We start from the raw sequence: 25,642 nt of genomic DNA on the forward strand, positions 1-25,642 counted from the left end.
TAAACCTACGTGGAGATCGATCCGATCAAGAGAAACTTCGATGGACAAGTGTTTCTCTCTTGTCTTTAGGATTATATCCTAAAATATAAATTCCCTTTCGTTGTTTATTCAAATCAACCTATATACATACATATATACATTTGTTTTTCTTCCTTCTACGAATTAGAAATTCGCTTATGGAAAACACGAGTATAGTAAGAGAATGGGACTCGTAGGATTTCGATGTAACGATCAAAAAGTACGAACGAAAGGACGTCAAAGGTAAACACGAGAGGACCGTCGTAACCTTGTTCCCGCAAGAAACGAAATAAACGTTCTAACGTAAACGAGTGAGAAAGAAAATAAAAGACACACACACACACACGCACACGCATATACATATAGAAAGAGAAGAGAGACATGTTTTCGAATGTTCTTCAAAATAATAACATCGTTGAAAGAAACAAAGTGGTTCTAGAAACGTCGACGCACGTCTAGTTTCTAAACGAGCCTCGTCGACTACGGACGTCATAAGAAGTACTTAGTTAAGGTAAGTAAGAGATAAGAGGACCATAGAAAATATTATTCCCTTATACGTGAATTCAGGAAAATGATGCTTCTTGCGAGCGTGAACGTGAAAAAAGGATCAGCAAGTATGCTCGTAAAGTTTTATGCGGTTCTTATATATATATATACTCCGATATAGAGAGGAAATATATATATATATACATATATACACACACACACGAGTTAATACGTACGTACGTACGTAAGTACACTACGAGCGAGAGTGAAAGCGAGGCTCATTAATCCTCTTTTAATCGTGACCACGTTACACGTCATAGTAAATGAAAAATGATCGACCTGTTCGACGTGGGTGGTGGCGGAAATGGAAAAAATAATTTTTACAAAAAATTTCTAAATTCCTTTCGACAAAAATTTTGGAACTCCGAACGTTCTCTCTCTCTCTCTTTTTTTTAATTCAAATCGAATTCGATGTAGCGAAAAATAAATAGTCGTAAAAGTAAAATAATAAAAAAAGAAAAAGGAGAACAAAAATTAAAAAAAGAAAAAAAAGGAAGAAAAAAAATGAACGTCTCTTCGAAATAGTTTTGGAGTACAACGTTAAAAAAAGAGTGTCGATGACGTTGCGTGCTTGCTTGCTTGCTTGCTTGCTTGCTTGCATTGGGTCGATTCTACGGGGCCACTTTGAAACGTTTTCGAACTCGTTTCACGAGTATTTTTGAATTTAGGACCTTCCTTTAACCCGAATCCACTGTCGACACACAGACACATTATTATACAGGCACACGGCCACAGACCAAAACGCAAACGCAAAACTATGCCATTGCTTCGGGTTAATTTGTATTCTATGTGTTTGCTTTATCGAGAGATACACATGGAATCGGCAAGTTTAGTCGAAACACAGTTCGAAAGTAAAGTCGTTCCGTTTTCTACGATTTTCGTTAACGAGAAAAAGAAAACGCCAATGAATTATAAAATAAAAAAAAAAAAAAAAAAGAACAAGAAAAAAAAAAGAGAAAAGAACAAAGCTTTATTCAAAGTCGAAGAAAAGGAATAATATAATTGCATGCGCGATTTCGCGATGCAAATTAGTTCTTTTTTCTTTCTTTTCTTTTCTTTTTCTCTCTTGTCTTTTTTTTCTCGATGAGATAGCTTATGATATATATATATATAAGGAAGAAACTAAAGTTTCAACAGATTCGTCGAATCCGTCGTGATAATAAAGGCATGAAAAATGAATATTCATTTGGTGCCATAACGTCCGCGCCTAGCGCACGACAGCTTTGTTGTCCGATCGGTGATTATCGATTCGTGTCACGCGAACGGAACAACGCGACGCGCCGTTCGAAAAAGGCAGACAAAGATAGACAGAGATAGTGTACGAAGAGAAAAAGAGAAAGAGAGAGAGAGAGAGAGAGAGAGAAGCGTTCCGGAGAAAGATATCGGACGGGGAAAGTGTGCTCGTTTAAACGTTTAGTCTCCTGCATTTATTCTTTCTCTAAAAGGAAAGAGAGAGAGAGAGAGAGAGACAGAGGAAAAAAGAAAGAGACTGAACAAAAGGAATAAAAAAAAAGAAAAGAAAAAAAAATAGAAATGAAAATAAAAAAAAGCGCACACACACACACACACACACACACACACACACACAGAGAGAAATAAAATCGAATTAAAATGAAAAACGTGTCGCCTTTCTTTTTCCCTCGCTCCCTCCCACCATGAGGGATGGTAACTGTCGATAACTGATCGATAAACTTTGATATCGAAGTCTGTCGATTAAATCGATAAAACCAATCGCGGTCGACGAACAACGAACGAATGAAGTTAGAAAGGACAAACGAATGAAAAAAATGAAAAGAAACAAAAAGGATTAAAAAAATAAATAAATAAATAAATAAATGAATAAATGAATAAATAAATAAAAACGGGAAACGAAAAAAAGAAAAAAAAACGAGAAAAAAACGAAAGAAATAAAACAAACAAGTAATAAAAAGATAGGCGATCCCTCGTCTGGTCTGATAATACTTGGACGTTTAAGAACGAGTGAACGACTGACTGACTAATCGAGGAGACAATCGATTACGACGAATATATTCCAAGCGAAGGTATCAAGCAGTGAGAGAGAAAGAGATCGATAGATAGATAGATAGATATAAAGAGAGAGAGAGAGAGAGAGAAGCGTGACGTCGACTAATTTCGTTTCCTCGCTGAGTGTCGGTCTCTCGCGAAATTGCGAGGACGTGCGAGAGATGTGTGATTTATACCTCGATTCAAAGAGCACGTCCTCCCACCTCCACCCCCAACCTCAACTCCAACCCCAATCCCAACCCTAACCCCAACCTCACTCCCCATCCGACCTCACTCCCACATCCCTTTCACCCCTTTAGCGATAGCAGTTCTAACCCCTCTATTGTCGACGTACCTTCTCCTCATCCCTACCTATTGTCGTTGTTGAGTGTCTCGGATCGTGTCGTGATATCGTAGCTAACTAACTGCATATATCGTCCTTCATAACGCAATCCTCTCCTTTCGACTCGTCGAAGAAATTTGCATCGTTCATAACAACGTCCTAACTAAGTCCTTTTACGACGACACGAGATCGATTTAAATTTGGGTATCGTAGATGTAGAAATTAGACAATACGATTGTTAAAGTATACGAGGTGAATCGAAATAAAGTAAGAAAGAAAGTAATCCATATCCGATATAGCTGTAAGATAATAAAGACGTCGATACGATTGATATTATCTGAATAAAAATAATGCAGTCGTTATGTAATTTTTACAAACGAGGAACGATGGAAAGAGAGAACAGGAAGTACGAAAGTAACGATGGATCGGACCGCGGATAAGAAATTTAGCGTGACAGGTGAAACTCGTCGTCGTCGTCGTCGTCGTCGTTCGTCGAAGAAATCCGTCGGAGAGATCGTTGTAAAAAAAAAAAAAGGTGAGAGACGCAGAGATAAAGAGATAGCGAAAGAAGAAGAGAGAGAGAGAGAGAGAAGACTGTTCTCCAGACTCAGCTTCATCGTGATTTATAAATGAGTTTTTGCATCAACAGCTTTCTCGTTTCGAACACAATGGAACTTTAACAATTCATTGCTTTTGATATTCGAAGTTAGTCCCGTCATTTAAAAATTTTTCTTAAGCGTTTCGAACGAAGAATCGTTCGAAAGATCGATCGAAGAATCGATCGATCGATCGATCGCATGACGATCGGTTGATAATCGATTGCCATTTTTTGTTGAAAATCGAGCGATACCATAAAGACAGACAGACGGACGGACAATCGTCGGTGTTCTGTGAACTTTAAATTGCGCCAATGTTTTCAGGGCCAATGCAGACAAAGCGATAGTAGCATAATGCTCAATAGCACGGATACAGAGAATGTTACCCCGAAGTTACAACGGGTCATGGCGAATTAACTCTATTGGTAAGAACGGCACGATCCCGTGGAGTTAACACTACTGTGCATTATTCTCGCGAATTGTCTCTATGTTTTATCTCTCTTCCTCTCTGTCTTTCTCTTTCTATCTCTATCCCTTTGTCGAGATGATAATCTTTGAAGAAAGAAAAAAAATGAATAAATAAAATAAAAGAAAAAAAAGAGAGAGAGAGAGAGAAAGAGAACCATCAGTTGCAGCGTATTATACCTATTTTTATCTTTCCCTTTTTCACCCTCTCTCTCTCTCTATCTCTCTATCCCTTTGTGAGAATGATAATCTTTAAAGAAGAAAAAAAATGAATAAACAAATAAATATGTAAATAAAAGAGAGAAAGAGAGAGAGAGAGAGACACATCAGTCCCTTATTATTTTCGTGGTAAAGAGACAGGATCAAGTTAGAGGGTAGAAATAGCTCTAACTTTCGGATTTAAAGGATTAAATTTATCCGTCCTCATTATCCCGAGGCGGGATGATCTCGGCGTAGGATACACGGTGCAATTTCAGCTTTTTCTCCAACTTCGCGAGAAGATAATCGAGTCCGCGTTTGGTACAACAAAAGAAGAGAGAGAGAGAGAGAGAGAGAGAGAGAAGGGAATCTCTTCTCTTCTCTTCTCTTCTCGTTGTCCCTTCTCTTCCCTTCTCTCCTCTCGTTGGAAAATAGCATTAGCGATGCAAAACGTAGTGCCGGTAGTAGAGCAGAAACTTGGACGGCAGTTCTATCGCTTTACGGGCAGTGGCTCCCTGGAAAACAGCAGTAAATAGCGGCTCGGCCCTCTTTCTTCTATTTTATTCTCCTCCCTTACCGCCCTCTTCTACTCCTCTTTCTCCTCCTTCATAGCGCGTTAACTTAATCTAATTACAATATTCACGAATGTAAGTAGGAGATAACGGATTTTGGCGAACGCATAAACGAGTTGAAATAACGGTTGAGAAAACGAGCGAGAACATTCTCTCTCTCTCTCTCTTTCTCTCTTTTATTCCTTTCTTTCTTTCTATATATCTGAAACGTCTTTTCTAACGGAGATAAAAGATCCTCAGAGTTTTAGTCTTCGAGTTCTACCCGTTCGAAAAACTTTCTTCTTCTTCTTCTTCTTCTTTCTCCGTACCCCACCTTCTTAGCTTCGTAAGATTGTCCTCGACTTTCATTCGAAACTACTCCGTTCGACTTAACCGACAGCAGACTTTTCGACTTCGATAAAGACGACCTGTTTACGCGATATCACACGCCTAGTAGAATAATCTTTATCCAAGAATTAATCCCTCTGGCGACATGCGTTTCTTATCGTCTCGCTCGCAACATCATTTTTAATACTCTATCCTTTTTTTGTGCCTGTTTTCTTTCTTTCCCCTCACTCCCCCCCCCCCTCTCTCTCTCCCTCTCTTTCTCGTACGTTCTTCCTTCTCTATCGCTTCGCTTCGGTGATAAGAAACGATCGTTGACAAATTGCTACTCCATTTTCTAGAACGTTATATCTCACGGGTCTGACGGACGACGGATAGTACTTCGAAAGACAAATCGAAATAGCGTGGAAAACGGTAAGCAAGTTTTAGTGATGTAAAAAAGTCACCTGTTTTTCTTTTCCCTTTTTTCTCTGTTTCTTTTTTTGTTTTCTTCTTTTTCTTTTTCTCCTTTCTTTTTTCGACCTACTCCGGATAAATAAAGATAAAGGTACTTTTTCATTTCTTTTCAAAGAACGTACGAAAAAAAAGGAGATAAATAAGCGGATATATATATATATATATATATATATATATATATATATATATAAAAGAGAGAAAGAAATAAAAATTACCACAGGAAGTGCATTCTAGAAATGGAACGAAACAAACTTTGTGTCTGGCATAAGTAAGATCGTTAACGAACTCTCGATAACAGTTGGAGTTGTAATAAGATCAGAAAATTCGTCAGGTGGTCTCATTAAAAGCATTCCCTCTTCTAATCCCATTCCTTTTAAGGAAAACTTACAAGACGGAAGACACCATTTTCTTTAATTCCTAATAGGCGCCGTAGAGTTTTTCTAGCTGCTGCTAAATCGAGAAAAAAATTTTTTAAGCAGATAATAGGATAGAACAAGAAACGTTAACGATTACGAATTCTTTCGGCTTAACAATGGATTTCTCCAATTTTGTCTTCTTACTGTGGGTTCGGGATGTTACCATATCTCTCTCTCTCTCTCTCTCTCTCTATCTCAAAAAAAAAGAAAAAAAAAAAAAGATGACAAATAATTTAAACGAGGAAAAAGTCCAAGAAATATTTAAGTGGTTCCGGTAACGAACGTAACCGAAACGTGGGAAAAAGTACAGTGCCGGTTTGTTTCTCGAGAGATAAGATACTCGTTAATAATAGCCGCTGCTCGTTATTACCCACATTCGTGTCCGGACTTCTGGATTGTGTCCGAGTCTGTTTGTCTGGAGTATATGCGCCTGACTAACTTCGTCTCTCTTTGCGTCGTCTATGCGGTATACGTAATGTACGTAAGCGAGCACCTTATCGTTTGATTCGCCTCGTTTGCCAAAGACTGCTATCTCTCTTTATCATTCGCTCTCTCTCTCTCTCTCTCTCTCTCTCTCTCTCTCTCTCTCTTTTTCTTTCATTCGGAGAAAGGCAGGAAATCGCGTGTGATTATGCTCATGATATATCCACCGCCAGTTAGTAACGAATATTGTCCGATGTACGTAACTATATTATATATGTGTACATATATGCATATGTATATACACATATAACACTATCGATCGATATTTTATATTCGATTTTTTAAACGATTATGTGTAAATGCGTGTGTGTGAATGAAAAAAACCGGTTCACACGTGCGTTAACAAATTTTACAATCATTCCTTTTATTATATTTATTCTTATCTTTCCAAGATATTAATTAAAAATATAGGACGTTTATGGTAAAGATAAAATGCAGCTTACAGAAAATGATATGCAAACGACGCGAATAAAAACGATTTTATGGGACGGTTTAAATGTTTATTAAGCATAAAGATGAGAGAGAGGAGAGAGAGAGAGAGAGAGAGAGAGAAAGAGAGAAAGAAAGAGAAAAGACGTGTACCATAAATCAAGTATCTTATCCAATGATATTAAAGTCATATAGGTATCGATTAATAAAACATATATTGGATATAGAGAAATCACATTAAATAACAACGTGATAATTCATAAATAATTCACAAAAAGTTCTCTCTTTTTTTTCTCGTCGTCATTATGTCATTCGTGTCTGTTTAAACAAAATAAACAAGTAAGTGAGTAAGTAAGTTAATCGAATAGGTAAGCGATACTGTCAGAAGACGACGCATCAAGGTCAAGGTCAGTCCGATTTACAAGTCCAATCTCGTAATCATAGTTAATCCACGTTCGGACAAAAACGAAAGTAGACCCACGGCTCTAGAATACCGGACAGACAAATTTATTTCTATAGACTCGCCGAACCTGATCTTTATCGCGGACTTTGTTTCTATTTCTTTCACTTTTTTCTTTCCTCTATCTCCCTCTCTATCTATCTATCTATCTATCTTTCTTTTCTATACGTGTATCGATTCACGAACAGTATCTCTCATCAGACACGCGATATTAAGGCCTGGATAACTTCGATTAACTAATAAAAAAAAAAGAAAAAAAATTAAAAAAAAGGAGAAAAGAGAATCAAAAAAGTTGATTGGAGCAAGAAAAAGATGAGAAAGATAGAAAGAGAAGAAGTAGAGTAAAGGAAGTGAAAGAGATAAAAAGATAAAAGAAACAAGGGGAAAGGGTATAGGGAAAAAGAAGTGAAAAGAAAAGAAGTAAGAAAAAGTAAGAATAAAAATGGGAGATGATCGAAATGTCTGCTAAACACGACAGTGGTCGGTCTCTTTGAGACACGTCGATAACTAACTCTCCAAAGGGAAAACGAGCTGGCTGGTTGGCTAGCTGGTGGTGGTTATCTTCCGTGGAACGACTTAACGGCGAGTTTGCGCTCGCGGTTAATAATAGTTCGAGCGTGGAAAGTACTCCGGGGCCAGGCCTATTGGGTGGCACGGGTCAGGTGCTCGTAGAAAGCGAACCTTGCGTTTGGAACGCGCACGCCAATGTAAGAGAGAGAGAGAGAGAGAGAGACAGAGAGAGAGAGAGAGAAGGAGAAAGAGAGAGAAACGCGTTCTACTATTTCTGGAAGAGGCACGTCCCGAAGTTACAACTCTGATAAAAGACTCCTTTGCGGTATTATAATATCCCAAGCAAAACTCGTCCGTTATCCCAAAATCTTAATAATGTTTAAGATTAAGAAAACGTTCTTATCGTCTACCGATTCTAAAAAGGAAAAGGAAGGAAAAAAAAAAAGAGAACTTTCTCCCGAGAGAGAAAATAATTTTAGAAAATAATCTAGAAAATAATCTAGCCGGATAGAAACCTCTGTGTGCGTGTGCGTGTGTGTGTGTGTGTTGAAGGAACTTATAACAAAAATGGAATAAATTACATTTGCTGTTATAGACGCACACACACACCCGCTATTATTATCTATACGTAGAGAACAGGCATAACGTGTATGTACACATATGTATCGTAATGTAAACGTCGAGAAATTTTTCCAACGACCGATACATATATGATACACACATACATACATATACATACATAAACAAACACACACACAAATATATATATATATATATACACATATTGCCAGGCGAAACTCGCTCGTGTCGACAATGAGAATAGTATAAGAAGAGTATAAGTTGTGTAGGAGTAGGAAGAGGACGAAGAGGAGTAGGAGAAGGAGAAGGAGAAGAGAGAGGGATGTAAGAGCGGAAGAGAGAGAAAGAGAAAGAGAGACGGTTCACTTTCTCCCCTCGGAGTCGTCCTCAATTACACGGAGTCAAGAAGACGAGGCTCGCGCGTAATTACACGGCTGAGGTGGCAGTGGCCGACCGAGCGAATCGCGAGCCATCCTTTTCCCCTCCCCCCTGCACTCTTCCTCCCTCCATCGTCTCCCTCCAGGCCACCCTTTCCTTTTCTCTTTCTCCTTTCTTTTCTCTTCCTTCCGTTCCAGTCATATAACCTCGTCACGCTGGCCCATGGGCTCGTCAATTCCGTATCTCATCCAATTTTCTTTCACATATATCCTCTTACTCCTCTAAATAACCTACCCTTTTATTATCGTTCTTATTATCTATCTTTTTAACCCTTTAACGTACGTGTCAAAGGACGAAGAAAGTAATTTTGTATGGTAAACTTCGAACGAACGAGTACGCGCTCATAATTCGACCTAGTAACTCGATAATAGAAACGATTTCTCAAATGTCGCTAGAAAGCGTATCGACGATATTGGACAAACCTATTCGATCCGTTTCCAAATGACCGATTTTAATCGGCACGTTTCTGCTCTATTTTTGTTCTTTTTTTTTCCTTCCTTCTTTCTCTCTCTTTCGTTCTCGTTCTTTTTACTTTTACTTATTCCGAAACGATCGTCGTATCAGAACTAATCGGATCTGTAAAGCTTATCGAAATCTTAGCAAAAATTGGATGGGATAAAAGTTACGAAGAAAGGGGCGACTCGTAGACGCCATTTTGGAGAACGGAAATCCGAAAGATAAGTCTTACACTTGAATAGGAAAAAAGAAAACGAAAAAAGAGAAAGAGAGGGAATCTCTAGCTTGGCTGTTTCTCTGGCATTCGATCGATCTGATAACGATTGGACGAATTTCGGAGGGAAAGAAGCACCATTTTGGATCGTATCCAAAAGTATCACGGTAGTGACGAGGAAAAAGCGTTCTCTTTTCATTCCTATAACGTCGAGAATACGAAGCTTCTGCCGAATTTCTCTCTCTCTTTCTCCATCTCCCTCTCTCTCTCTCTCTCTCTTATAGTTAAAATAAGCAAGAAAAATCCATATTATACGTAAGTTTCGGAATGAAAATAAAATTGGGCGCAAAATTGGGCAAAATCTTTTCGAGTGGAACGTGCTTGGTCGAATTCTTGGTAGAAAACTTGGATGATGATAACCGTTGCAGAGCAAACGTGAATTCGATACGTTATAAAGGAAGTACCAAGTTTAATATTTGCAACAAGAATAGAATGAAAGGAGCGAAGCAAGATGGAGGAAGGAAAGAAGGAAGAAAGGAAGCAAGCAAGCAAGCAAGCAAGCAAGCAAGCAAGGAAGGAAGGAAGGGAACAAAAGGAGATCGCTGAAGGAAGGTTAAAGGATAACAAGAGAATAATGTACATATATGTATATATATATATATATATACTGCATATATATATAAAACATACTATATATACACATCATATTATATATGATCCTTATATCGTATCGATGATGGAAGAGCTCGGAGGAGCTAAGCGTTACGAGAGAGATGACTGACAAGGTATTGCAGTGCCGAATAGTAAAAGTCAGAGAACAATGGATAAGCGGAATAGTACAACCAAGACCTTTGAGGCAATCGGATAACTAAAAAAAATTATGAAACACAATGGATGGCAATACGCCCTTCCTTCTGGCTCGCCCTCCCGGCTCTCCCTCTTAGCCCTCACTCTCTTTCTCTTTCTTTCTCTTTCTCTCTCTCTCTCTCTCTCTCTCTCTCTCTCTCTCTCTCTCTCTCTCTCTCTCTTTTTCTCTCTCAGTCTCTTTCTCGTTCTCTTTTGCTTCTATTATTTCTCCTCTTCCTTCTACTTTTCCTCCTTGTTCTCTCTAAGCATTCCCTAACGTAATCTAACGTCCGCCCACCTTGCCCGCGACTCCGGCACACCCACTTGACCTCGATGTTAAAAGAAATTAAATTATGTAGGCACTAATACGTTCTATGTGCTTCCAAAAGGTCTGGTATTCTTAGACCGCCTGAGGTACGATGAACGATTAATTTCATGGAGCACGCTAGAAACATATCTTTCCAATATATACCAAATCCTTTTTCTGTTTGTTTTTTCCCCCTTCTTCTTTTTTTTTTTAATTATTTATTTTATTACGTTTCTATTTATTCATTTATTTATTTACTTATTATTCCAAGAAATATTTTTTCCCTTAATTTTTCCTAAGTTTTTTTAATTTTTCTATCTTTTTTCTTTTTTTTTTACGTAGAAACACGTGTTATAAATGGAATGATTTGAGAAGATTCAAAAATGATTATTTATAAATAAATGGCTTAAACATTCGTATTTCTTTTCTCAAAGATTTAAATAAAAAAGAAATAAAAAAAAATGGAATATAAAATCCGTAGTGCCATCTAACTACGTATAAGGTAAGTTGAGAAGGGAACGATAAATCGTTCGTTACAGGGAGTGACGTTATCGTACAACGGACGGTCGATGAAGTAGGAAACGAATAAGATGTTTGAAAGAAAGTTAACTTATTAACGGTTGCAATGAGTAAGTAGGATAGTGACTTTATCCTCGCATCTGTCTAGGTATAGTTATGTATATTTAAGTCAAGATTCTAATAGTAAACATTACGTTAGCTGCTAATGTAAACAATGTGATGTAACTATAAATTAAAATTTATCTAAAACAAATCTTTATTTTATGTTTAAAGTTTCAATTACGATTCCGTGCGATTATGAAATTATAAAATGTTTAAACAATACGTGAAAATTTTATTCGTCGATGAACGGATAAGAAAGTACTTACCTTGTAAATTGTCCAGCATGTACGACAGCAGCTTGTGGGTTCCAGATGGTTCTCCGTACAACGCCATTACTTCCTTGCTGAGAGGATTACCTTGAAGTCCTAGCACTTGTAACTGGAATAATTTTCCTAACTCGTACGGTAACACGCGAAGATAGTTTTGGTTTAATAACAACTCCCTGAAATAAAAGAAATTTCTTAAGTATCAAAAGATATGTAAAATATTATTAAATATTTAAGGATTCGTACCTGAGGTAGATGAGGTCCCCCAGTTCCGCAGGTAAACTGCGCAATTTGTTGCTACTCAGATCTAAAGCACGTAAATTCGTTAAACGGCAAATCTCTGATGGTATTCTTTGTAAACTATTGCCATTTAGATACAATGCCGTTAGATGAGTTAGCTGCCATAAATTTGGACTCAAGTTTCTTATACTGCCTGTTATCTCCAACTCCGGCCAATAAGATTTCTTCCCGGAGTTTGCGTCCTCCGTGGACATGATAGTGTGCGTACGATGTGGATTAGAATTTTCATACTTGTCCTTGTGATTACGGGACATCTTAAATCCTTTAAACAATAGAAAGAATTCACATTAGTATAATTTGTAATACTAGGATTAGTAATATTATATAACTACTGAGATACGTATATAACAACCAAAGTAATCTTTTTCTAAGTCTATGCACGATCTGCGATCAGCTGTGCTTTTGCAAACAATAAACTAATCTATAAGATCTATTGGTGCTCGTGATACTAATAACTTTAATTATACGTCGAATATCTAGAAGTGCCATATCGTGAAAAAGTAGCACGCCTTGTTCCTTGGTATAGCTCGATTAAGAAAAAAATATCTAAGGTTATGATATATTAATAGAGCTATCGCAGTGCACGAACAATAATTAGTATTCCCCGAACGAATTAGAGAAAGCTGCAATATGTTAGCTTCTATTAACACGTTACGACAAAAAGTGCTTTAATCGTGATATTATTTTATTTGCTCACAGACAAAGTTTATAGCAAGTATAAGAAAGTTCGAGGAAAGTTTACATCGACTGTAAACTTCTTCAATTAGGTTAGAATAATGAATAAAAATAATGTAAACGTTAAAATTGAAACATAGTAAACTTTCCCATACATTACTTAACACATCGCCGTACACTATCGCTAAACTCATAACCTATGTTGAAGAAGCAACGATATTACAATAAAATTCGTTTAAGATGAAAAGATCTAATTGTTATTAACATTATTATCGATTAAAGACTAAACGTAGATTATGAATATATCCTCGGGAAAATAAATTTGTAGAGAGTAACTGTCATTTTTCAATGTGGGAATAATCCTTCCATCCTACAAAGTTCATATGTTCCGGACGACAGATCCTTTGAGTTGAATTAACTTTCTCAGCAGCGAGACCATTCGTACCTGTCAATTTTAATGCGAAAACCGAAGGATACTGTTACGCACCTTCATCTACCTCTTAGCACACACGAAACACGCGAGGAGTTGATTCCGAGTGAAAATTATCGCGTAAACAAAACTACCTTGACAAACACAAATCCTCCATTTATCAACTGCACCGATCGTGAACTACAAACGTTTCTGATTGGCTACTGTACTGCCGAATCTTCCCGAAGCAGCCGAAATTACCGAACAAACCTACGAAACAACTTTGCCACTAGAAAGGTCATATATATAGGGAATTTCGTGCTTAACTAACCGTCGTCTCTTGTCGTCGATATTAAATACTAACTAGAATTCTATCGCTTCTAATTGGTCGAAACGTCTTTTATACCTAAACCATGAAAACAAAGAAAAAAAGAAGAAAGAAACGACAAATAAATAAAAGCGTATTGTACGTACACGTGTAAGAACAAAAATTGACGATATCAAATCGATTCGAATAATAAAATATCATTAAATCTATAAAATTCGTATAAATTAGAAAAGAAATTTATCTAGATGGTCGCATTGAACGTTGATGCCATCTTGAAACGAATGTAGGAAGTATATTAGACAAAAACCAATACTTTCATCTTTCTCACGTTTATCGTTTATAGATCGTAATTTCTAAATTTAAGGTATAATATATCTGAAAATGATCGATTATATCTACTCGTGAAGAAAACTTACGTAATAATAACTACAACAACGTTATTGTTTTTCATAATTGATATAACAAGTATCGAAATAAATGAATTGGCTCGAGCGTTGTTTACTGTTAAATGATTATACCGACGACATTTACGTTTTCCGAATATTTCATTTTATTCGTCTATATGCGGCGTAAATTTTATCTCGTTAAAAATCTTTTTTATTTCACGATTTCTTTTGCTTTGTTCTTTCTAATTCTAAAAGGGATATCAGAGTAAATACATATATAGATACATACATACATACATACATACATATATATATATATATATATATGTATGTATGTATCTATCGTTCTCAGAGATATATCTATTCCACGTAACAGCTTCCGCGTGCACAGCAAAATAATGTTACATTAAAAACAAGATGCGTTTGGGAGCTATCCGACGGCCATCGAGCCAATCTCGACTTCTATTGGATAAGTCGCGTAAAGAATATCAAATTTTCGAACGGCGAAGAAGAAATTTTATCGACGTTAAGAAGAAGAAAAAAAAAAGAAGAAGAAAAAAAAAAGAGAGAAGTTTCTTACGTCTGTAAATTATTAAATATATGTACTTGTTAGAACTCTTTGACGATAAAAAAATAAATAAATAAATAAAAAGAAAAGAAAAAAATGAAGCTTCTCGTTTTTAGTTTTCGTAAACGAGGTCTCTAAGTAAAGTAACGACGTTTTACTCTTATGAGAATTCGAGCGTATTATATCACGGAAAATTAAGTTCCAAAGAGAACCGAACTGAATCAGGCTAAGAGCAAAATGTTCAACGGTGAATGCATTTCAGTTTCCGTGCAGACGCCTCCGCGTCTAGACGGCTCCATGCTCGGCTATACGTGTTACCAAATATATATATGTATGTATGTATGTATGTATGTATGCATATTCACCTATTTACTAAGTATATACACATGCTTATATGGACTACGAATTTTTTACTAATATATAAAAAATATTGCAGAACGATTATTGCATTCCAATTATGATTTCAATATTATATATATAATGTGTATATGTGTATATATATAATGTGTGTGTATATATAAATATATTTATATTCAAATATATCTTATATTTTCTGAAATATTTATTTTTTAATCACTTAATTATTACTTATAGATAGATATTTAGATCAGACAGCACGATGAAACGATTTTTTCTTCTCTCAGAGTATCTCAACGAAAAATTCTAATTACTGTACAATTAGTACGTCGAGTATATCAAGTTCACCGTAATATTTTCCAAACACATCGATTTAAATTTTCTATGGACTAAATAAAAACATCTTTCTTCAAGTTATAATAAACGCACAGTGAAAACGGTGTTTCCCCATAGCACTGTAATTCATATTTCGTTCGTACTTTTCGCTAAAGTCATACTACGCTACGAATGATGAAAAAAATAAATAAATACATATAAAACAGAAAACATGAGGTTTATATCGTCGCCTGTAGGTATATTACAATTTAGACGTCGTGTAAATCGTGCAAACAACATTCAGGCGCATCGAGCTAACATTTTAAGCAATGGAAATAGTTTATACGAGTTACGATCAGTTTCTGTCGGAAAACTTGCTTGATATGAAAAAGTAAGAAAAAAAAAGAAGAAGTAATCGTTTGTTTCTTTTTACTATCAACTATATATTTCCGGAAACGTAGAGTTTCGGTGGCTTCGGCAACAAGACGAAGATACTACTAAGAGTGACGTAACCGCAAACGTTCATCAAACGTAATGGCTATTCCCTCGACCACAAAACTAAATGGAACTCGTTTCACGATGATTTTACCATTATATCGCTTCGATTCGTTCCTTCCTTGGTGCAACTTTCATAAATTTTCTCTTGATTCTCTTTTCTTGTTTCTTATTCGCGTAAAAATGAAAAACAAAAAAAAAAAGAAAGAATAAATTAATATATCGAATACATATCGAAAAAAAATATATATATATTCAATATATTTATATATTCGATATTATTACACTCCGAAAATAAATATTAATATCGAACGATATCAAAAGGTAGGAAAGATATTTCATCTTTTCCTGAAATCCAAAATCCGTGGTATAGTATACTCGAGAGAATTTCTCCAAGATATATTTGCTTATCCCTCGTATATGACGGATTAGTTCCACACTCGTATGGGACAGAACTCGTAATCTTGCTGGGAAAAGAGCAACGTGACAAATAGGGAAGGATGCGCCCTTAAATCGATAACCGTCGCTGACAAACTTTAGGGGAGATTGCGCTCTTTGGTTCGTGTTCTTCCTAGAAAGAAAATATATTTCATTTTCGAACAAACGCAACTCTTTTTTCTTTGTTTCTGTTTATTTTTTTTTTCTGTATTTCTTTGATTCTTTTTTTCTTTCTTTTTCTCTCTTAAGAAAAAAATAATTTCTCAAAATATTACGTATCTTTCGTACAGTCGACTGAAATCGCATCAGATTTCAATTAATCGTAACTATAAAAAAAAAAAAAAGAGAGAGAAATGAAAAAATGAAATGAAGAACACACTTTGCAAGAATATTATTTTTTTAAAAATATAAAAAAGACCTCTTGGTCCTCTTAAGCTTTAACGCAAAGCACGATTCTTTCGTCTTCTTCGTCGACACGTCCTACACGTCTAGTCGCAAATTCTTTACCGAGCGTACATCTCCCCGTTGCAAACTGCCTCGTACTCTCGAGATTTACGTCACGAATTTATTGTAGAACGTGTCTGACAGACGTGTCTATGTTAGAAACGTATTCGTGGAAAGATGAAATTCTATTTTCTTTCCACTCTACGATTATGATCTTTCATGATCGATAGAGATATCTATAAAATGTATCGGATAAAAAAAAAGGAATGAAAGGGGAAAGAAAATATATAAAATCGAACTTTAAGCACTTTAAGCATTTGTCACAAATGTAATTTATGAAAAATGAGAAAGAGAGAGAGAGAGAGAGAGAGAGAAGAAAAAAATATATATATAAATAAATAAATAAATAATCAAGAAAAATATATGATATAAGGAAGAAGTTCGATGAGATAAAAAAAAGAAAATAAAAAAGATTAAATTAAAGTAATGGCTCGTTACGTTCATATTAGTCCGATTATTTCGTTGGAGATCTTTATCACTCGGCCATGTGGTCGACCTTTGACATCGATTATCGATACGATGATTACAGTACGCTTAAGTTAACGGCCGTCGAAGCAATTTTCCTCGATACTTTCTTCCCTCTCACTCGCTCACACATTCGTCCACTCACTCTCTCTTTCTTTCTCTCTGTCTCTGTCTGTCTCTCTCTCTCTCTCTCTCTTTCTTGCTCTTTGTTTTTATCTCCTAACGATCGTGAACGAAGGCGTGGGCTAACGGGGATAATAATTCGATAACGTTTGAAAAGCGAATTTTCAGTTAAACGAAAGATACCTCTTCAATTCTCTTCCAGAAAATTTTCATCGGCCATTCTTTCGCATTTTTAATTTCGAAGGATGCGATCGCACGTCAAATTATCTTTGTTCGTTATAATACGATTCATATACCTTTCGTGCGTATTTTTTTAAACGTATTTGAAGTACATAAAACAAAAAAAAATTCTTATTTCCAGCTGTTCATTAATTTTTCATGGAAACGTTCGATCGTACAATCGACATTTTTTATTCGTTTCGTGACTTCAAAAAGCTCTAATCTAATGACTCCAATAGCGTTTGATTTCATAGAGAAGAAAATGTCTTTTTAACGATGCACTGACTACGATAAATTTTTTAGCGTTCGTTCTTATTGATATTCTTGTTTAGTCAACGACATCGAAAGAAATGAAATTCTATTGAGACATTAAATTAGTATCGTTTTATATTTAAAGCGTATTACGCGCTATGTAAGTTTTAAATCATTTATGAATTATGTTACTTTACTGAAAACCGATTAAGATTTTCTTTTTTTTTTACGTAGCTACCGTTTCATTTCTATATGGGTACTTCGATGTTCCTACGAATTAACAAATAACGTCATTAATACCGACGAATCTTCTAAAGACTCTGTTCTATCGCAACAATATTACGACTTTTAAATGTTTAAAAGAAAAGAAAAGAAAACGGTATACAGTAAATGTAAATTTGTCGCGCGCCGTTAGGCAGAACGATGCGAGTCTAATGGAGCGTGCAATAAAAATGAGCCTTTATTTATCGTCGGGCTACGTAACCGCGAATTGTTTTTTTCTAGATCGCCGAAGCTCGAAAGGAGTGCGGGAACGAAAATAAATATAAAAAATGAATACGTATTAATAAACTGTTAGGAAGAAACGTTACGTTAGTAGTATTATTCAAAGAAAATTGAATTATTCCGATTAAAAAAAAATACAAAAGAAATCTATTGTAGCAAGGTCGAATATGAATTCGATCGTTCGAATATAATTTCGATTCGATGGTGCACGAAGTATCGATATAAAGAAATTTTGAATTAAACGAGGTAAAAGAAGAAAAAGAAAAAAAAAGAAAAAAAAAGAGAAAAAAAAGAAGAAGCAGGAAGAAGAAGAAGAAGAGGAAGAGGAAGAGGAAGAGGAAGAAAAGTGTAAGGATAGGTGTTGGTGACTTTCGCACGTTATCGGGAGCTTATTACTCTCGTTAGAAGCACGCGCGTGGAATCAAGGCCGTGGGATCGGGCCAATTCATCCGTATGTTCCGACCTTGCGGCACTCTCGAGCCTAGTAACCGCGATGAGAGAGGAGCATGTATCTCCGTGGCATGCATTCACCGACATCGAGAAGAAAGATGGTAAGAAGAAGCGGAAGAACCGGCTCTCTCTCTCTCTCTCTCTCTCTCTCTCTCTCTCTCTGTCTTTCTATCTCTATCTCTTTGCTTCGGATTAACCTACGAATACGTTATATATATATATATATATATATATATATATATATATACATACATATATATTCGAAAATAAATTCAAGAATATCGGCGTTTAAGCGTCTCGCGTCTCTGTGACCTTTCTTGCTCTTCTTATCCGCAATCATCAAGAAGAAGAAAGAATGAGAGAGAGAGAGAGAGAGAGAGAGAAAGAGAGAGAGAAAGAGAGAATACGACGAGTTTACTCATGTGCCAAAGCGGAGCACCCACGAACTAGTACGACTCTACTTTCATCGTGATGCGCCATATTCGATCCGTCCCACTCTCGGTTCTCTTCTTGGACTTGTGAAAAGAACGAGGAGCACTCTCCCCAGAAGTCCTCTCGAGGTCAAAGGTCCTTCCTTCCTTACTCACTTATTAACTTACTTCCTTTCCTTAGAAGTCCGTCCAAAGACACGATATACTTTGCATAAAGAGCATTAAACCGTTCTCCAACTTCTCTCTCTCTCTCTCTCTTTCTTTCTCTTTCTTTCCATTTTTTTCTTTTTCTCTTCGTCCATCATCCTACCCTCTCCCACCCGATTCCACCCACCCACTCTCCCTTCTTCTTCACGATCGAATTCTTTCAAGTAGTAAGGTTAAGGTCGAACCATCAGAGACGAAAAACGTTCTCTCGAACGTCATCGTCCAAGTAGATCCAGATTCAGTTCATTGTAAACATATGTGCATGTTTCTGTGTGTGTGTGTGTGTGTGTGTGCTCGTTCGAGAAATCCCGTTCGTTCGTTTTTACCTTCGTCATAATCCGTCCTGACCTAATCCAATCTTTGAACCCTCCGTCGTCTTTCTTTTTCTTTCCTTCTTTTTCTCTCCTCACTTCCTCACCTCACCTCACAAATACTCCATACCACCCCCTATCCCCCTCCCCTCTGTCTCTCTCTCTCTCTCTCTCTCTCTTTCTCTATGCATCGAGGTCAGTCCGTTCCTTCTTTCTGCACTTATTACGGTATTTCTATGGTTTATATGAGAGTCGGTAGTTTCTTAATCGTTCAGAGACGTCACTCAATTAAAGAAAAATAGAGAAGTAGATTCTTTTTCTTCTTCTTTATCTCTCTTTCTCTCGAACGAACGAGCGAATCAGAGTTCTTTTTCTATTACTTTTTTTTTCTAATTCCAAGACACGAATTCTTCGCGATTGTAAAATGACTGATCGACGGTCATCGTCTTGTACGAACGTATAAGACGCGACCACGTTCGAATATGGTCTCTCCATTTCTCTCTCTCTCTCTCTCTCTCTCTTTCTCTTTCTCTCTGCGTGTGTCTTTATATCATTCGAAAGTTACAAGTCTAAGCGGTAATTGGCTACCTCGGGGACAAGGAGAGCAACTTTTTCATCATCGTCATCATCTTCTCTTCTATTTCTTTTTTCTTTTTTCTTTTTCTGCGAATTTCCGTTGCGAAGTAACCATAGACGGGGGTGAGGGGTGATATAGGAATAGTATGAATCCTTGATGACACCTGTCTCAATTACCGGAACGAGTGTAGGTACTTTCCAATCCATTACTCTAGCAACCGGTAGGTTCGGTAGTAATATCTAAGACTCCCTTTCTCCGTATTTGGAATGATTTCGAAGCAGATTTCATCATTTATAGAACGAGTTTGTCTTATGTCGATCGAGAGATCACCTAAGATATATATAGATCGTAAAAAATCGTAGAAAAAGAAAAGAAAAAAGAAACGAACAAATAACAAAAAGAAAAAAGAGATAAGAAAGGGAGAAAAGGAAAATACTTAAAAAAAAAGGAAGAAAAAAAAGAATACTAACGCGCGAAGATCCGAGTTCGTTCATAGAAAATTTGTGAATAATATTTCAAATTCGTTCCGCTCCGTATGAAGCCTTCCGTATGATTACCATAAACTCTTGAAGAACGACGTTCACCAGTGGGTGTGAGCAAACATGAAAGGAGAAAGCTTGCGATGATATGACTCTGTAAATGAAACGATCGCCTTAGGTATCTCTTTGTCGGCACGTTTAGATCGTCTAAATAAATAATAATCTAGAAGTAAATTTTCAATTCTCTTTCTTTTTCTCTCAGTCACTCTCTTTTTCTCTCTATCTCTCTACGTATTTATCTATCTATCTATCTATCTATCCATCTATCTAATCTAATCTATCTATCTATCTAATTGAAAAGAAAAGAGGAAAGAAAAAAGAAAGAAAAGAAACGGAACCGGAAAGAAAAGTTTCGAAAACGAACGTTTAATCCAAACGATCAAATTCCGAGTAAGAAGCGAGGAGATGAATCTGACGAGATAGTTGGTATTGTTGAAAAAAGCAAAATAATAATAATAATAATAATAATAATAATAATAATAATAATGTACGAATAGTTCGTAACGAAATCTATAGCAAGTAACATTCTACGAATACTATGACGCCTACTCTTTTAACTATAACGACACAATAACTTTGAATATATTCAATGTATTTTGCAGGAGAGGAGAAGATTAAACGTGACGATGAAACGCGCGTATGAGAGCAAAGAAAGAGGAAGAGAGAAAGAGAGAGAGAGAGAGAGAGAGAGAGAGAGAGAGAGAGACTAAGATAAAAATGAAAAGAGAAAGAATGGGTGGAATCGAAAAGGAGGAGGAGCAGAAGAAGAGAAAGAGAGAGCAAGAGGGAAGAACTAAAATGCTAATCCTGATGCGAGTGTGAAACGAGACGCTTGCGAGAGTCTCCTGGAGGCGCTATAAGCCAAGTTGAGTCTCGCCGAGTCAAAAGGTTAAAACGCTACGAGGATCCTCACAATGGATCGAAGAAGAAGAAGAATCGAAGATCGAAGGAACCCTCGAGAGCTAGTGCCGACGAGTATTCCTAAGGCTTCTTTGACTCTCGCCAAGTTATTGCTCTTACTTAGAGAAAGAAAGAGAGAGATATTGAGAGAGAGAGATAAAGAGAGAGAGAGAGAGAGAGATGGACAGATAGTTATTTAACGTTTGCAACTCAACGAAAACTTTCAGTTAAGAATTTATGCATTATTACGATATAGTCGATGCTTATGTCGATAGTTATTCTCTGTGATGTACCTATAATACAATCTAGGTACAATAACGTGACTACGATCGAAAGGAAGAATACATTTTCAAATATGAGTGAAAGAGAGAGAGAGAGAGAGAGAGAGAGAAAAGAGAAGATGTACTGTCGTTGACGACCTAACTCCATCGCAGATGTTTTCAACTATAATGGCCAATTTAAATGTTCGAGATAAGCCAGACAACGCATTTTTTAATGGTGCTTTCTGTTTAGAAGAAGTAGGACAAAGGCCGCCGGCACTGCATGGCGATTAGTTTTTACGACTGTTTCCACTTTATCGAATGTGCTTGCTCGCTTCATTCGTTTCAAAGCTCTTGGATAGGTATCGAGTTTAGCCAACGGATTATACACGTGCCAAGATTTTTTTTTTTCTTTTTTCCGAAATCATTCGTGAGTCCGACTCACATGATGCGCTACGTAACTGTAAAAATCAATAAATAAATAAATAAACAAATAAATGGCCGAGGAATAAAAAGAAATAAATTCTTTTCTCGTTAATTAATCTTCCCTTTTGTTCGCTGCTTTTTGGTTGAAATTTCGTAAAAAGAAAAAAAAGAAAAAAACAGCCGTTTTACAAGATACAGTTATTTTTCCTTTTTATAGAAAGAGAGAGAGAGAGAGAGAAAAGTTGCGTAACGCGTTGGAGTTTGGTCACTTTCGTCCCACCTACGTGCGAGTAAGTCGAATAATTAATTGCTTCGTGTCTACGAAAGGTACTTTAAAAGAAGAGAAAAAGAAAGAAAAAAAAAAACATCACGCGCTTTCTTACGACGATGCTCGTTATCTTAGACGCGCGCACGCACGTATATGTAAACCATCGTAAATATAATAATAAACGAAACTAAGTAATTCTAATTACGTAGATATAATTACGCAGAAGCAATCCAATTACGTAAATATATCTTTACCAATTATACCTAAGTAATACTTAAATCGTACTACTTATTCGATCTAAAATGTCCGTCAAATCAAACGGAAAAATAAGTTTCTCAACTTTCTTTTCAAATTTCAACAATTGGATCTCTTCGAATGATTTTTTGATTATCGAAAAAGAGAAAATCCTTTCTCTATCTAATTCCTCGTCTTAGAATTGAAAGATCTCGATCGTAGTAACTCGTACACGATTATCAAGAAAGTATCGTTTCCGGAATCGATCGAAACTCCTGTTATAATCACCGGCCATTAGTAAGTACGCAAGAGGAACGAATTGGCTGCTAGGTATTTACCGTTTTCACGGCGATCTATCGATTATTTCCTCCCCCTTAAAGAACCTAAAGAGAGAGACAGAGACAGAGAGAAAGAGAAAGATCCATATCGATCCTCGCGAGAGTTCATCGTTCGCTTCCGTGATAAAAGAAAGGACGGACCTCTTCTTCTTCTTCTTCTTTTTCTTCTTTTTCTTCATCTTCGTCGTCATCGTCATCGTCATCGTCATCGTCAACGTTCGTCGAAGAGATGCACGACGATAACCCTACTCACCGATAATTTTCGTCGTCATCGTTGTCCTCTCGAGTCGACCGATTAGCTCGAACGATTCGTAACGAGCACTAAAGGTTCAAGTTAACTCTTCTATCTCTATCTTTCTCTTTTTCATACACACATATACTCTTTTCGTCTATCTCTCTCTCTCTCTCGCTCTCTTTGAAAGTAGTATCGTTTATCCGCGAGACAGAAAATGGCTCGTCATCGTTCTCTCTTCTTCTCTTTCCGTTTAATACAACCGTACACATCTCCTTCCCTTCTCTAACAGATCGTAGAGTTAACGAACATGTCGATTGAACTTTGACCTAAGTAGTGATCTCTTTGCCAACTCGATTCTAAAATGCATTACACACGTTCCCCTTAAAGAATTTCGAGATCGAACATTTCGCAACTCAGAATGATTAAGAATTTCATCGATTCACCGAGTTCGTTCCATCGTACCTCCTAAATGTTAAAGATCGTAGATCGTTGTTTATTTTTGTTCAGTTACTTTCTTTTCTCTTTTCTTTTTTTTTTCTTTTTTGTTTGAAATAAACTAGGTCAAAAGTTAACGATCGAACGATCAATTCGATTGGTCTTAATGAATATAACGAATGAAATGGCTCGGTCACAGTTATGTGTGAGCTCGCACTTGCTTATATTTTTATGTTTTTACAATCTTTTAATATATGTAAATATATTAATATATATATATATAAAGTTTTCTTTTTCTTTCTTTTTTCTATTTTTCTTCTTCCTCATCCTCGAACGATCTCGTATATAGACGCAACGATTTCTTATAAAATTATGAATGCATCGATAGGAAGGAAATATAAAGGATAAGGAAGAACAAGAACAACAAAAAGAAGAAGAAGAAGAAGAAGAAGAAGAAGAAGAAGCAAGATCTTTAAAGTCGAACAGAGAAAGATAGTAACGGACTGGTTGTGTCTAGACTTCTCTCCGAGAGAGAAACTTAACTTGTTAGCGTAAGACGACCTTCTTGGAAGCAATTACCAGTATCGATGAAATAAATCGAAGGTGCCGCGCGAACCCGTCTCAGGGAAACTCGGCTTCCTTGCTCGATCTTTAACGATATCTCGCGAAAGCGTACTACGCGTAAGAAAGAGTAAGAGAGTAAGAGAGTAAGAGAAAGAGAGAAAGAGAGAAAGAGAGAGACGAGTATCTCGCGAAAATCGTGAAGATCGTGAAGAAAGGCGCACGTGTCACGGTGGTTATATGTAGATTAATTCCGTCGCAGAGTGAAAGAGAGAGAGAGAGAGAGAGAGAGAGAGAGAGAGAAAGGGCGGTTAAATGACCTCGAACATCACCGATGACTCTTCGATAGACCGAGGCCACGATCGAATAGCCGCCGATCGAATCAACGCTATCCTGCGTCGAAAATCCTCGAAAGGATCTTTTCTCTTCTATATAATTCTTCGACCTTTCACTAAATGCTACGCAACGTCAATCGTCGATTAAATACTTATACAGATATTCAAACGACCTTCGAATATATTCATAATTAATATTTCGACATATTTTTTTTTACCCCATGGCTATACCGATTTATAATAATTCATTGTAGTTTCTATTCGAGCGTTTGAAATCTGTCGTTAATTATATCGATGAAGAAAAGATTAAAGGATATTGTGATATGTAAATAAGTAATCATTTTTTAAGATGTCGCGTATATATCATCGGATATTATCACGTTTATCTGTACGCTTTTAAATTACCTTCGATGATGTTCACGAATTGAAACAATTCAACTTCTTCTTTTTTTTCTTTTTCTATAAGTACGTATATCAATTCGCGACGTAATTAATCGTAAATTTGAACGTTGATATCTTCGTTAATGCGTTAAGAGAGAAAAGAAAAGAAAAGAAAAAGGAAGACTCAACGAAATCGTATAATAATGCGTATTAATCTTTAAGATGGTTCGTGGTATAACGAGAGATTACACTCGTCGGACATTATCCATGTAATTCCTCTTTCTGATTCGTTTGGAGCCGACGGGTGCCCCTGTTTTACGTTGGAAATAAAGAGCCTTGCCTTGCATTCTTGTAACTTTAGCAGGGTATTGTAACTTAAGAAGCTTAAGCTTAGCTATGCACTTTACACCGTCCCAGAGTAGTGCGATTCATAACACGTTATACCCTTGAGAGACGCACAAGCATGGCTTGCACAATTCTCCGGGCCGATAAAAAACACCTTCTTGCCCACTCAACTACTTGGCTTTTCTTCTGCCGCTCTTGCGTGATACCATTGTAGGTATTATTATAGCGTGCACGTGTATATGTATATCTTCTTGCTTCGCGCCAACAATTTATCCCCGTTTATTCGTGTCAAACGAACAGAGAAACCATTTAGATTCATTCACTTTTTTTTTAGCTTTTTATGTATGTGTGTGTATGTGTGCGTGTGTATGTATGTATGTATTTATTATTTATGTATATATATATGTGTGTGTAATAATTTATTATATATTTATTATTTATATGTATATATATATGTATGTATATAATAATTTATTCGAACGTGTTACATAGATAAATGCTATTTATTATATTTACTGGTAAAT

General features: G+C 36.4%; 1 protein-coding gene across 9 annotated transcripts in view; it reads right to left on the reverse strand.

Moving 5' to 3' along the window:
• Window positions 1–25,642, reverse strand: part of LOC127065470 (CCR4-NOT transcription complex subunit 6-like) — a 519,140-nt gene that overhangs the window by 361,281 nt on the left and 132,217 nt on the right. For 7 of the 9 annotated variants that reach the window (XM_050997849.1, XM_050997848.1, XM_050997850.1 and 4 more), the window contains 2 exons: window positions 11,794–12,109; window positions 11,548–11,723 (listed from right to left, as the gene is read on the reverse strand). In XM_050997849.1, coding sequence (XP_050853806.1) covers window positions 11,548–11,723; window positions 11,794–12,109 — 492 coding nt within the window. Of the gene's footprint in view, window positions 1–11,547; window positions 11,724–11,793; window positions 12,110–12,967; window positions 13,167–25,642 lie in introns of those variants that run through there. The other 2 variants (XM_050997853.1, XM_050997852.1) reach the window with 2 other exon arrangements.

Source organism: Vespula vulgaris, chromosome 8 (assembly GCF_905475345.1).
Source record: "Vespula vulgaris chromosome 8, iyVesVulg1.1, whole genome shotgun sequence".
Taxonomy (NCBI): domain Eukaryota; kingdom Metazoa; phylum Arthropoda; class Insecta; order Hymenoptera; family Vespidae; genus Vespula; species Vespula vulgaris.